General features: G+C 36.6%; 2 protein-coding genes across 2 annotated transcripts; both read left to right on the top strand.

Annotated features, from left to right (window-relative positions):
- The first annotated feature begins 1,148 nt into the window (after nucleotides 1-1,148).
- Nucleotides 1,149-2,787, top strand: LOC130050688 (cytochrome P450 2B1-like). Its single transcript, XM_056150908.1, has 3 exons — nucleotides 1,149-1,303; nucleotides 1,899-2,065; nucleotides 2,222-2,787. Exons 1-3 carry the CDS (start codon nucleotides 1,149-1,151, stop codon nucleotides 2,785-2,787), a joined length of 888 nt encoding a protein of 295 aa, XP_056006883.1.
- A 528-nt stretch (nucleotides 2,788-3,315) lies between these two features.
- On the top strand, nucleotides 3,316-5,072 carry LOC125665708 (cytochrome P450 2D4-like). The gene is made up of 2 exons (XM_048898494.2): nucleotides 3,316-3,749; nucleotides 4,509-5,072. The coding sequence occupies exons 1-2, from the start codon at nucleotides 3,326-3,328 to the stop codon at nucleotides 4,703-4,705; spliced, it is 621 nt and encodes a 206-aa protein (XP_048754451.2). The 5' UTR covers nucleotides 3,316-3,325; the 3' UTR covers nucleotides 4,706-5,072.
- The last annotated feature ends 10,344 nt before the right edge of the window (nucleotides 5,073-15,416 follow it).

A 15,416-nucleotide genomic window follows, 5' to 3' on the forward strand; every position in this document is an offset into this window, starting at 1 on the left:
GTCCCACAGAACGTTGTGATCATTAATGAGGTCCGACAGAATGTTGTGATCATTAATGAGGTCCGACAGAATGTTGTGATTATTAATCAGATCCGATAGAACGTTGCAGTTCTTAATGAGGTTCGACAGAACGTTGTGATTATTAATGAGGTCCGTCAGAATGTTGTGATTATTAATGAGGTCTGATAGAATGTTGTGATTATTAATGAGGTCCGATAGAATATTGTAATTATTAAAGAGGTCCGATAGAATTATTGTAATTATTAATGAGGTCCGCCATAATGTTGTGATTATTAATGAGGTCCACCATAATGTTGTAATTATTAATAAGGTCCGACAGAATGTTGTAATTATTAATGAGGTCAGACAGAATGTTATAATTATTAATGAGGTCCGACAGAATGTTATAATTATTGATGAGGTCCGCCAGAACGTTGTGATTATCAAGGAGGTCCGATATAATGTTATAATTATTAATGAGGTCCGACAGAATGTTATAATTATTAATGAGTTCCGACAGAATGTTGTAATTATTAATGAGGTCCGACAGAATGTTATAATTATTAATGAGGTCCGACAGAATGTTATAATTATTAATGGGGTCCGATAGAATGTTGAGATTATCAATGAAGTCCGCCAGAACGTTGTGATTATTAAGGAGGTCCGACAGAATGTTATAATTATTAATGAGGTCCGACAGAATGTTATAATTATTAATGAGGTCCGACAGAATGTTGTAATTATTAATGAGGTCCGACAGAATGTTGTAATTATTAAAGAGGTCCCATAGAATGTTGTAATTATTAAAGAGGTCCGACAGAATGTTATAATTATTAAAGAGGTCCGACAGAATGTTGTAATTATTAATGAGGTCCGACAGAATGTTGTAATTATTAATGAGGTCCGATGTTATGTTATAATTATTAATGAGGTCCGACAGAATGTTATGATTATTAATGAGGTCCGATAGAATGTTGAGATTATCAATGAGGTCCGCCAGAACGTTGTGATTATTAAGGAGGTCCCACAAAATGTTGTAGTCCTTAAGGATACCGACAGATTGTGGCCCTTGGGTCTTTAGAATCTAAGTTTATATACGTACCTTTAATGTGATATCTCTCTGTACTATTTTGGTAGGTCCTGTGATGATGATATCCGTGCCGGTTGTACTTCTAGTTGTGGCTGTAATAGTAGGCTTTGCAGCGGTGTTCTGGACCCAAGACAACAGAAACCTCCCACCCAGGGAGCCGGGACTACCCTTTGTAGGAAACGTGGACATGAAGCCGGAATCTCCGTACTTCCTGTAAAAGAAACACTTTTATATCCTATCTTGCACCTATGACACGATCTCACATACTGCAATGTGTTGTTAATGTAGTGTAAATCTTGGGAGTTTTCTTGGCCGCTAAATCATTCCCATATATCGCTATATGTTAATTGGTGTCACATCTCTCCCGCAGGTAAAGGTAGATGAGATGTGTGATCAAAAAATGAATCAAACGCTCTCTGTTTATTGCATGTTTATAGTTTTCAACTGACGGTATTTGGTAGACGCATGATACGCATCATCTATGTCGAAGGAAGAGATTTATAGTAACACTAAAGCACAGTACATGAGTACAAAGTATTGTATTATCGAAGCAAAAAGGCATTGTCATACACACAGGTAGTGTAATTGTTACCCTGTGTAGCGTATAAAGCCAACTGATGACCTTGTATAATCTATATAACACAACACACTGCAAAGACGATTAAAGACTACATCACACAATATCATTTATGGAACAAGAAGGAGAATTAAGACAATGATCATGTGATAAATTTTTATGTGAATTGATTTCTAGCGAACTGCAGAAGACAATGGTCATTTGATAATTTGAATTTGAATTGATTTCTAGCGAACTGCAGAAGAAACATGGCGATATGTTCACACTGAAGGTGTTTGGTCAAACGGTCATCGTGGTTTGTGGCTATGACACAATCAAAGAGGTGATGGTCAAAAATGGAGAAATAACTTCCGGTCACCCCATAGCTTTCGGATTTACGGAGTATTTCGAACTTTCAGGTATTGTTGAGGGAACAATATGATGTTGATTATATATTGTTTAAACACGAACGGACCTGAAAAATGAACATCAATGACTTTGATGTACTGGTTAAAATTCTAATTTAGATATTGATTATTTTGAATTAATACATTAATCATAAATAATATTTATAGGTATAGCTGGAGGGTCTGGAAACATTTGGAGAAATCAGAGGAAATTCGGACATGATACATTACAAGCTATCGATTCCGGAAGTGATAATCTTGAATCCCGCGTTTTAGGGGAAGTGGCAGATTTCCTCCAAGAGGTAGAGAAGATGGAAGGCAAACCGTTCGATGTAAGCAGACTGATAAAAACAAGCCACTACAATATAATATCATCTCTTCTCTTCGGAGAGAGATTTGCCCACAGCGACGTCAATCTTACTCGACTCGTGGATTTAGTAGATGAAGCCATGGCCATCTATCCTGAGCAATTGATTCTGGGCTTCGTCGAATGGCTGAAGTATCTTCCTGGAGATCGTTTTAAGGTCAGACGAAGACGATTCCTGGTGGACGAAATCTTCAAAATCGTTCAAACATCAATGGACGAGCACAAAGAAACGTTAGAAAATCCCAAGAACCAAGATTTCATCTACAGTTTCTTAAACGAACAGAAAAGGAGAGAATTGAATAATGAAGATCTGACAGGCTTTGGAGGTAAGTTGATTGTTCTTAATTATTCAAATACGGGCAAATAGTCTTCCGACTTACCGCCTGTGATTGTGCAGATTACTTTTCTTCAACTTAAAACGTGAATGTATATATATACATATGCTAGACCCTTGACTATATGCTTAGATATGAAATACTCTGTTTTCCTGATCAAGGTATAGGGTTCACGGTGATGTGAGCGATCTGCAGGGGATGCTTACTCCTCCTAGGCACCTGATCCCACCTCTGGTGTGTCCAGGGATCCGTGTTTGACCGACTTTCTATTTTGTTATGATTGATTGATTGAATATTGTTTAACGTCCTTCTTGAGAATCTTTCACCCATATGGAAACTTGCCGGTGAAGGGCTGCAAAATTTAGACATATGCTCGACACTTATGGGCTTTGAGCAGGGATGGATCTTTATCGTACCACACCTTCTGTGACACGGATGCTCGGATTCTGTGGTCTCATCCGAAGGAGTTATGAGATTGATCACTGTTCGTTTATCTTCACTTTTCATATTTACCTTCACCTTTCATAGTGATGAACATAATTTTGTGTTGTAGAGAGAGACCTTCTGATAATGGGCTATGTGCTGTACTTTACCAGTACGCGGTCAGTTCACGAAATCTATTGGTACATCTTGTTCCTCATCCACAACCCAGATGTAGTTGTACGCATGCGCAAAGAAATACAGGAACATGTTGGGATGAACAGATCCGTGACTATGGCGGACCAAGTGAAGCTTCCTTACTGCCGAGCCGTGATGTATGAAGTTCTGCGTGTCTCTGATACCGTCGTCATCCCACCTGTACACACATTCTCAGAGGACATCGAGGTCAAAGGTTTCACGCTGCCAACAGATGCTTGGTTGATGCCGGTATTAAGCACCGTCCACCTGGACCCGGCTATTTTTCCCGAACCAGAGAAATTTAAACCAGAGCGATTTCTGAACGAGAATGGGGAACTGACTGGTTATGAAAAGGTGGACGCTACATTTTCGCTAGGTATGTGTGGTATAAAGAATCATCAATGATAAAAAATTTGCCTCTTTCTCACATTTATCATTTATACACGAAATGGTGTATACTGAGTCTGGTAAACTACAATATTACTCTCTCTCATCCTCGACAAAGGAACTTTACAATGTAGATGTAAAACTTACACGGATCCAATTTTGATGCACCAGATGCGCATTTCGACAAATAATGTCTCTTCAGTGATGCTCAAGCCGAAATACTGGAAATCCGAAATAAGACTGGAATCAGATTCGTCTAAGGATCAGAGCTATGCATGAGGGAGATAATCCTTAATTTTGAAATGAATTTCTAAATTTTATCACAGCAATTAAATATACATCCGTATTTTCAAGCTAGTAACGAAGTACTTAGCTACTCGGCTGAAGAGACCCTTGGGGACTAACAGTCCACAAGCAGAGGCCTCGACCGAGGGGTCGCAAGATGCGCATATAATGGTTCCACGGGAAAATGTTTGATTGATCGGTTCTAAGTACCATGGATAATATACAAACTAAAACTGGATAAATTCCCAGTATCACGAGGTCAAACGATACTTTTAATTTGAAAGCAAAAATTAAAGGAGAATGGAGAAAAAGATATGGAGAGAAAGAGAGAGAAATAACGCATGTGTTTAGGAGTGTGGATATTTTCATAGGGTCACTCAGTAAAAAATTTAAAACACAGAGACATGTGGTGGTCTTGCTTCTGTGACGTAGTAATTAATTTGCTCACATGTTTTCATTTTAGGCCCGAGAGATTGTTTAGCCAAGAACCTGGGTAAAATGGAAATATTTCTTTTCCTTACAACACTGGTACAGAACTATGATATTGAAAACGAGGCCGGAAAACCCTTACCCTCTCTGGGTGGGATGTCAAGAGGATTTCGTAGAGCCATTCCCTACGAAGTTTGTTTGAAAAAGAGAAACTTAATCAACGGGCGATAAAAGCCACAAATTATGCATTTCATGTATTTTCTGGGTTTTTTATTATGACATGCTTTTTATTTTATTCAAACGCACATGAATCATGAATTGGTGCGTCTGAAGCAACGTGTCTCCGAATTTCATTTGAAGATGTTATTTTCTTCTTTATCTATACTATTCATTGGTCTAATTTCTTTCTAATTGATTTTGTGGAGCTAAATCTACTTTGTTTTGAAAGAAACATGTTTATGCAATCTTCTGAGGTATAAATGATGACTATCTTAAGACTTGACGTCATGAAAATACAACTTTTCCCCCGAGTTTTTGAAATTGTGATCGAAAGTGCATATCTTATGGACGTCAGTACCTATAATGTTCCAGATATAAAACTTTGGATGACACAAATGAGAATGGGGAATTTCTATCATGAACTCGGATAAAGACAATATTCTTGGAGAGTACATATATGGAAATACATATGGTCAATTTTTAAATCGAGGCAGGCTACTGACAAACAAGTTGATGGTGCATGGGGTTTCAACAGCCTCGTTTAAATTCAGCATTTCGCAGATACTATGGTCGTTATAACTATCTAGTTTGCCAATACAATCTTTCATTGGGTCAAATTCTGTCTGACGTGTTTCATACTGATTGTTAGGCTGATTTTGACTACGGATTATTCCGTTTACCTGATGAAGATATAGTGCTCACGGCGGGTGTGACCGATCGACAGGAGATGCTTACCCCTCGTAGGCACCTGATCCCTCGTCTGGTGTGTCCAGGGGTCCGTGTTTGTCCAACTCTCTATTGTGTATTGCTTATAAGAGTTATGAGATTGATCATCACAAGCTTTCATCCTAATATTGAATGAAACTTCTCCATCAGTAAACGGTTTTCACATTCTCTAAACTGATTGTGATATATCAAAAATCAACATTTCACATTTTGCTGATTTTATTGCAAGAAAACTCACACTGCAATACAAGAGGTATCATCAACCTAAATGTGAGAGAAACCTGATGACGAGAAACTGTTTTATTTGTAGTCTATTTCCGAAACATTATCATATCAATGGTAATCTTAACGGGCATTTGTATTATTCATGCATGTCCATCAAGATGAGAATAGCATTTTCGCAAATCTTCACATCCACTGAAACTGTTAGTTTCTCTATCTTACTTTGTTTTATGCTTTTTTTATAGGGACAATGTCGTAGCTTTTCACGCAGCTTTACGTAACCTTGGAGGTTCTGTGACAATTTAAAATGACAATTTCAATACTGTTATATTCATATTAGAGACAGGTTTAATGAAAGGTGAAAATAACGAACAGTGATCAATTTCATAACTCCTTTAAGGAATACAAAATAGAGAGTTGGGCAAACACGGACCCCTGGATATACTAGAGATGGGATCGGGTGCCTAGGAGTAAGCATCCCCTTTCGATCGGTCACACCTGCCGTGAGCCCTACCGGGTGTTACGGTTCGACAGGGGATGCTTACTCCTCCTAGGTACCTGACCTCATCTCTGGATTATCCAGAGGTCCATGTTTACCCAACTCTCTATTTTATATTCCTTAGGCTTTTAGGTACCACTAATTACCCAAAACAGGATGAAAGGACCCAGAATGATATAGAGACTCAAATACTAATTGTTATCAATAAAAAAAATAGAAATGTCTTGTTATGTCTATTTTTCCAAACCATATTAACACAGATGATTGAAGATTTATAATAATGATGCTGATTTGGGTAGTAGTGACACCGGTCAGAATGGCTGTGATAAGTGAAAGTGCTAACGATTTAACAATTTTCAGTCACTTGGAACTGTTACGGACTTCAATTTATTAACTAGGGTACCGTAAGAAATTCAACTTGAAAATTATATCTAATGCTACAAATTCTATATAAGATCTTGTTGCAATGCTCAACATTCTGTTTAGTGATATATTGCCAGAGTCCAGCTAAATTTCGATCAAAATATAGTAGGCATTTTTTCCGAATTCATTTCTGCATATCTTGGGAAGTATACGGAATTTCGGGATGAACTTTGGTAGTAATGTAGATTGATTATGTATAAATATATGAGAATACAGAGAAGAAATATATACTATTTGGTTTATTGTTTTTACATCGACTAACTTGGGTACCCTATATTTAGAGTTTTATACCTTTACTCTTGAATAGTAAATTCAAATCCCAGCGATATAACTGCAGATTCCGAATTCTTACGCCGGCGTAGGTGGGATCTACTTGTTTATGATGAATTTGTCCCACATTAGATTTATCATACAGCTCTAAATTGGTCTGACATAATTATGTCTGCAACTGAGGTGAGAAAGAGGTCCCTATCTAAAGTTCATGCAGATTATCCCCAGAGTGTTTCTCCAGAAATTAGGGACCGGAGTAAATCTCCTCTAGACGAAATTGGAAAGCATCTTTCTGAACTCATGATCAAGCGTACTGAGCCATAATTGTTGCAGTGCTTGTTTTAGATTTATCTAAATTAATCCAAGATAAATGACTTGTTTCCAGACTTCAAGACATTTGTCTTGGACTGATTTACAATAACGACAAAATGTTCCACACTGTGCATGGTATTTGGCGGTGATATTTCCTCTATTGCTCATCATTTTTACCCCAATTTTCCTTAATTTACTGTATAACTAAAACGCGAAATTGCGTAACATAAAATTTAACAACACCCTCATCAAATTACACGAATTGAGCGAATGATTTCTTTCATTTTCCGATATACGAATAACGAAGTGTTTTGAAATGTGATTTGATGTCGTATTGGTATTTTATACGATCGATCCATCTAATATACCTAAACTAAAGATTCTAGATCTGTGACTGAGTGTAGACTTTCACTCGGGTTCTATAAGTATAAATACTAGGCTAGACTTTCACTCGGGTTCTATAAGAAGTATATATACTAGGCTAGACTTTCACTCGGTCCTGTAAGAAGTATACATACTAGGCTAGACTTTCACTCGGTCCTGTAAGAGGTATAAATACTAGGCTAGACTTTCACTCGGTCCTAACGAAGTATAAATACTAGGCTAGACTTTCACTCGGTCCTAACGAAGTATAAATACTAGGCTAGACTTTCACTCAGTCCTAACGAAGTGTCCATACTAGGCTAGACTTTCACTCGGTCCTATAACAAGTACACATACTAGGCTAGACTTTCACTCGGTCCTATAAGATGTATAAATACTAGGCTAGACTTTCACTCGGTCCTATAAGAAGTATACATAATAGGCTAGACTTTCACTCGGTCTTATAAGAAGTATACATACTAGACTAGACTTTCACTCGGTCCTATAAGAAGAATACATAATAGGCTAGACTTTCACTCGGTCCTATAAGATGTATAAATACTAGGCTAGACTTTCACTCGGTCCTATAAGAAGTATACATACTAGGCTAGACTTTCACTCGGTCCTATAAGAAGTATACATAATAGGCTAGACTTTCACTCGGTCCTATAAGATGTATAAATACTAGGCTAGACTTTCACTCGGTCCTATAAGAAGTATACATACTAGGCTAGACTTTCACTCGGTCCTATAAGATGTATAAATACTAGGCTAGACTTTCACTCGGTCCTATAAGAAGTATACATAATAGGCTAGACTTTCACTCGGTCTTATAAGAAGTATACATAATAGGCTAGACTTTCACTCGGTCCTATAAGAAGTATAAATACTAGACTAGACTTTCACTCGGTCCTATAAGAAGTATACATACTAGGCTAGACTTTCACTCGGTCCTATAATATGTATAAATACTAGGCTAGACTTTCACTCGGTCCTATAAGAAGTATACATAATAGGCTAGACTTTCACTCGGTCCTATAAGAAGTATACATACTAGGCTAGACTTTCACTCGGTCCTATAAGAAGTATAAATACTAGGCTAGACTTTCACTCGGTCCTATAAGAAGTATAAATACTAGGCTAGACTTTCACTCGGTCCTAACGAAGTATAAATACTAGGCTAAACTTTCACTCGGTTCTTTAAGAAGTATACCTACTAGCGTCTAGACTTTCACTCGGTCCTTAATAAATATAGTTACTTAGCCAGACTTTAAATCGGTCCTTGATAAATATAATTACTTGGCTAGACTTTCATTCTTTTCTTTATTTAAAATGAAAAATCACTGACTGATGGGGTCCTTGTGTAGTTTTTTATTTACATATCTACATTTGTAAACGGTGATAGAAAATGGTTGTCTCTGTAATGTCAACATTCCAACCATGAATTGTTATCATTTTATTGAAAATATCTATCAGAACAATCGTAACTACACGGCTATTTCTGTAACCGCAAATGAACTTCTTACCGGTTACGGAAAAGGACGAACGCGTGATCCGATTGCTATCGGAAGTGCTGTAAGAATGAAAAATGTCAAAGACGTATCGTGATCCGATTGCTATCAAAAGTGCTGTAAGAATGAAAAATGTCAAAGACGTGTCGTGATCCGATTGCTATCAGAAGTGCTGTAAGAATGAAAAATGTCAAAGACGTGTCGTGATCCGATTGCTATCAGAAGTGCTGTAAGAATGAAAAATGTCAAAGACGTATCGGAAGAATAATAAAATGTGTAAGACATACTGTTGATACTTGAAAATTACCTCTTAAATTACATGGTGAGCATTCGATATCCTCTTGCATTTCGATAGACTGTAACTCTTTGATGAATCCGGATCGGTCGATATCGTTTCAGATATAATTCAACTTCGGTGATTGGCAGAGCAAATTTTGAACATTTGAGTAAAAAGTTGTAAACAATAGACGTCTCACTTTTCGGCGGATAAGGTTTATTGGAGATTTACTTCTCGTGGAACATGGAAAAGGACTAGGTAGTTGCAAGACAATATATGGTAGGTGAAGCCAATTTTCAAACGTTTATAAAACTATTTTTGCAGCATACGAGTACATGTATATACTAAGGGACAGTCAGGATCTTAGTTCGATTTATTAATTGTATATTGTTTAACGTCCCTCTTGAGAATGTTTTACTCATATAGAGATGTCACCATTACCAGTGAAGGGCTCCAATATTTAGGCCTATACTCGGTGCTTACGCCGTTTGAGCAGAAGGGTTCTTTAACGTGCCATACCTGTTGTGTCACGGGCTCTCGGTTTTTGCTGTCTCATCCGATCGAAGGACCGCCCCATTTAGTTGCCTCTTACGACAAGGAAGGGGTATTGAGTACCTATTCTAACCCGGACACTCACTGGATGATTTTAGTTTCAAGTTCTTCTATAGCTCTATAGTCTTTATTGACATTATCCATGAGCCGAGCACCTATAGAAATTCCACAGAGGGGACAAGCTTCGTAGTCTAGGACGAATCTTTTCCAAGTCTTAGAGAGTGAATCTAGTCATAGTATTGTGTCCGTATTCCACACAAGTAAATAATAAAGGATTAGTATAATTCTATTCTAGGGTATTGCTAAATTAGAATATATTTTTTTTCTTTTGAATTCAAATATTGTAGGGGGCGCTTTTTCGCGCCTTGCCCTTTATTGATTGAGTTATGGGTTAAAATATAAAAGCAAGACGTAAGTGTAAACTAAAATAACTCAGGATGTAAACTAAAAGTGCTCAACATGTAAGTGTAAACTAAAATAACTCATTATGTAAACTAAAATAACTAAGTCTATAAATGTTAACTTAAAAAAAACCCATGAAGAATGTTCCTAAAAACAATACAAAATATTTTACTTTACCATGCAATGTAAATCATATAACATATATGACGTCATAATCATAAAGTTTTCTTTGACTCTCGAAACGGAATATAACTTTTATTATTATAGTACCATTTATTTCTACATACAATGTAAGATAAAATGATCAGTAGTTTTGCTACATGGTTTTTGTTAGGTTCTTTTCACCCCCTCTTCCGTAGTTTCACAAACTAGTTACCAGCTGTACAACGGATTTAATTAAGAGTTATTCAGTCAGCCCACAATGTCGAATTTCGTTTAAGGCTTTTACAACATACATCAAAAGTTTTGATATCTTAAAGAAACAAGAGGCCCATGGGCCACATCGCTCAACTGAGTCATCTTGGTCCATATCAGACTTCAAGACTTTCCATATATATTTGCATGTAAAACCGTTGTCCCTATTATAGCCCCAAACCTACCCCTGGAGGCCATGGTTTTTGCAAACGTGAATCTACACTATGTCAGAAAGCTTTCATATAAATGTGAACTTCTTTGGCCCAATGATTCTTGAGAAAAAGATTTTTAATATTAAAAGATTTTCCCTATATATTTGTATGTAAAACTTTGATCCCCTATTGTGGCCCCATCCTACCTCAGGGGGCCATGATTTTAACAAACCTAAATCTCCACTATATCAGAAAGCTTTCATATAAATCTCAGCTTTTCTGGCTCAGTGGTTCTTGGGAAGAAGATTTTTAAAGAATGTTCCTATATATTTGTATGTAAAACTTTGATCCCCTATTGTGGCCCCATCTGATCTCCGGGGGCCATGATTTTAACAATTTAAAATCTGCACTATATCAGGAAGCTTTCATATAAATCTCAGCTTTTCTGGCTCAGTGGTTCTTAGGAAGAAGATTTTAAAAGATTTTTCCAATATATTATATATATAAAACAAAACAAAAAACTTTTACCCCCTATTGTGGCCCCATCCGACCCCCGGGGGGCATGATTTTAACAATTTAGAATCTGCACTATATCAGAAAGCTTTCATATAAATCTCAGCTTTTCTGGCTCAGTGACTCTTGGGAAGAAGATTTTTCCTATATATTTGTATGTAAAACTTTGATCCCCTATTGTGGCCCCATCCGACTCCCGGGGGGGGGGGGGGGGGGCATGATTTTAACAATTTAGAATCTGCACTACATAATAAAGTTTATCTATAAATTTCATCTTTTCTGGCCCAGTGGTTCTTGAGAAGAAGATTTTTAATTACCCTACCCTATTTTTACCTTTTCTTGATTATCTCCCCTTGGAACGTGGCCTGGCCCTTTATTTTAACAATTTAGAATTCCCTTCACCTAAGAATGTTTTATGCCAACTTTGGTTGAAATTGGCCCAGTGGTTTTTGAGAAGAAGTCAAAAATGTTAAAAGTTTACAGACGGACAGACGGACGGACGGACGCTGGAATACGGGTGATCAGAATAGCTCACTTGAGCTTTTAGCTCAGGTGAGCTAAAAATCCTATGTATTTTTGTTGAAATGTTTACTCTACGAAGGTACACCATCAAACTGATTATATCTCAGTATGAGAATGCTGTGCAACGCGTAATCTAATACGCAACTTCCGAGTTGCCCAATAGTTCTTTCCCTTTTTGGAACTTTTACGCAAAGTGAGACCCAAAATATATTTTTGTCCACACGCGGTGGGTACAAATGCTTATCGCTGCCTTCATATCATATATTGCGTAAAGGCCAATTATCAGACGTCACATAACCACCCAAACTGCAGGGAAACACAATATTAGTAAGTGTATGATTATTTAATAACAAAGTGGCTCAAACAAAAATCGATATCACCATTTTTCTTTGATTAAAATGTCATCTGTACAGAAGAGGAAATAAAAAATGATTTTAGATTTAATCTAATTACCTAAATAAATTCAAACAAATATTATTCTTGATATTGTCAGTTTAATGTATACTAACGGCTGTAAACAGTTGTAAACAAAATTTACACTTTGGTAACTTTTTTCCTTATTTACATAACTGCCTATAATATATGTATACATCTTGTACCCACCCAAGCATTCTACAGAATACTAAACGTACCTCCATCACAGAAGAGCAGCTGCTGATATCTCGGAAGTTGCGTATTGATTATACAGTCACGTGGTAGGGATGATAAAACTTCTTATCACGCCTCAGACAAAATTGTTGAAATCTAATTGGTCAGATCTTGGTCACATGACGCCGTCAAAAAACCGTATCATTCGAGAAAAATCCGTTATTGTCGGGTTCGACTTGCAACCGTGACAAAATTGGCGAAGCGATAAGTTGTATGATATAGAAAGTGATTAAAGCGTGTATGAAATCGGCAATATTGTGAGTAAATAATGTTTACATGGGTCGCTGTCTACAAACTGTTTGTAGCAACAACCACGCTCGCTAGGTGGCGCGTCATGTTCTATTTTTATTTCTACAGGAAAAGTGGGACGAGGTTCCACCCTATTTTTTACGGGCTAGTATGGATAAACCTAGAGCCTACGAATGATGCGAAGTTGATCGTTCGGATCTAAAATAGCTATATTTAGCGTATCTCACGTAATTAGGCACATTCCAGAAAATCCCTTTGAGATTGAAGCGATTAAGCAGAGCGAGTATATGTAAACATTTACTTAACGCAACAAAGAGTGACATATTAATACATTTTATGCATGAATAAATTATACTGAGGTCAAACATGGACGATAATTGCCCGTGTTCATATAGTATTTGATTGATTTAGATATCCAGGGAAAGATAACTCCCATTATTAACGTACTCACAACGTACCGGTGGTATACATTAATACAATGTTTATACATTTTTGAATGATGAGTGAATCTTTATTTTCATCAGGATCTTTTCCATCACACTCACAGACCAGGTCCCCATACTCCTACCAGTGTCAATCTGTGACTGATAGCGGTGCGGTATTTAATTTGATATAGTCTAGAGGAAATTCGAAATATGGTAGTGACATTTCTTCCTCACTGAATTAGCTGGATTTTTAGCGTTTAAAGAAAAGTGGGGGTATGGACTGGGGGGTTAAAAATGCTATTTGCGAAATTTTCAACAATATTAATTACAAGGCAAGGCAAAAGGGGTCATAAGCTACAGATGATGCAATTTTCTTAATTAGTGACTTACTTACAGATAAATCAGGGACCTATATACCATAGTTAGTATATAGGTCCCTGGATAAATAAAGTAACTTACAAATATTTTATTTATTTATTTATCTGTCATTTCATTTCATTTTTTTTTTTAATATCATGGTTTGTACTTGAAGAGTCATCGCAATAAAGTGACATTAATTATTAGTGTTACAAAAAAATCTGATCATGCAGTTTTTAAATTTCTGAATTTTGAAAAAATAAAAATAAATAAATAATAGATTCTGATACCATTCAGCCCCCCGACTGGCCAGAGAATTCTGCTTCTGTCAATTCTGATGCAACTAGCTCAGCCCCCAGACTGGCCAGAGAGTCCACTGTTTCGGTAAATTCTGATAATGATGCAACTCAGCCCCCCCCCCCCCCCCCCCTCCGACAGCTCTACTAGAAGTTCTCGGAAAAGACTTGCTGATGTTTAATAAATCAGTTTTCCTATTAATTTTTACTTTTGCTCCTGTTCATCAGTTCATTAGATAATGGCCCAATCTGATTAAATTTAAGATCGTTGATCCGCTCCGTATTCCTCTTCCTTTCCTGTATCTGTGAAGTCCAGAGGTGAGATATATTCTTTCCAAAACAACTAAGAATGTTCATGGAACAATTTAGTATTAATTGTTTTCCTCTTATGTTGTATGACTTATTTCAAGAAATAACTTTCAGGTCACTTTTTAATGTGAAATGGAACATTTTCAAATTTTGACAACCTGACGGTAGGGGTGTTTAAGACACTATACCTCATTTTCTGTAAGGAAGTGGAGTAAAACGAATTCAGAATTGGATTCAGCATACTCAAAATTGGTAATTACATCTGCTTTTTATTGTTTTGGGTAATGGTGTTTCAAGAAATAAAGTTGGGTCACTTTTTGATGCGAAATGAAACATTTTCCGTTTTTGGCAACCTGACGGTAGGGGTGTTTAAGACACTATACCTCATTTTCTATAAGAAATTGGAGTAAAAGGAATCCAGATTTGAAATCAGCATACTCAAAATTGGTAATTGCACCTGGTTTTTGTTGTTTTGGGTAATTTTTAAAAAATGGGTGGTGGTTGCTACTGTTTGGTGATGTTATTCCTTTACACATCTGTAATTGGCGATGTTTTTCTAAAGTAAACAGTGCAATCATTATTTATTTTTGGATTAGACAAATTATGATACGTTATATTGTTGACAACTAGGCCCTAGGCCAAGCTATTGTCACGGGTGCATTCCGGAAAGAAAGAAAAAGACGACAAACACACAAATCAATAAAAATAATCAAATTTAAAGTGGAAATCACATTATTTTATTTTGATAAAGCAATCTTATTACTATTTTTGAATTGTGATCTGCACGTCTTTAGGAAGTACGAAATGGGAGCACGGCGTTATAGCCTACTGCCGCACTCAAGACGCTACGAGTTCAATAAGGAAATGATTTTATAATTCAATTTAAAGTTAGGAAACAGAATATTCTATTATTTGTATAATTAAAAGTTCAATTATTTTGTATCTTTAATTTTTTTTGTGTAAATCTACCAGTTGATAGAAGTTACATTGTATTGTCGATAAATGTTGTTACAAGGTGAAGGTCAGTTGATCCGAGTGTGTATTGAATTTGAAGAGCAAAACAGAATGTATGCTATAGGCCAACCAGTGCTTATAGCTTCGATATATCCATTTTCTCACAGTTTATCAGGGTCTCTGTCCAAGCGGTTTTTGAAAAGGTGACTTGGTGTGTTTTTTAAGGTAAAGTTCTTGCTCCAACAAAAAAAATATCCACGTCTTTTTTCTCGTACCTTCCTTCGAAAAATTGAACAATATCCAGTCTAAATCCTTTCTACCGACAAC

This window comes from Ostrea edulis, chromosome 10, assembly GCF_947568905.1.
Source record: "Ostrea edulis chromosome 10, xbOstEdul1.1, whole genome shotgun sequence".
Lineage (NCBI taxonomy): Eukaryota > Metazoa > Mollusca > Bivalvia > Ostreida > Ostreidae > Ostrea > Ostrea edulis.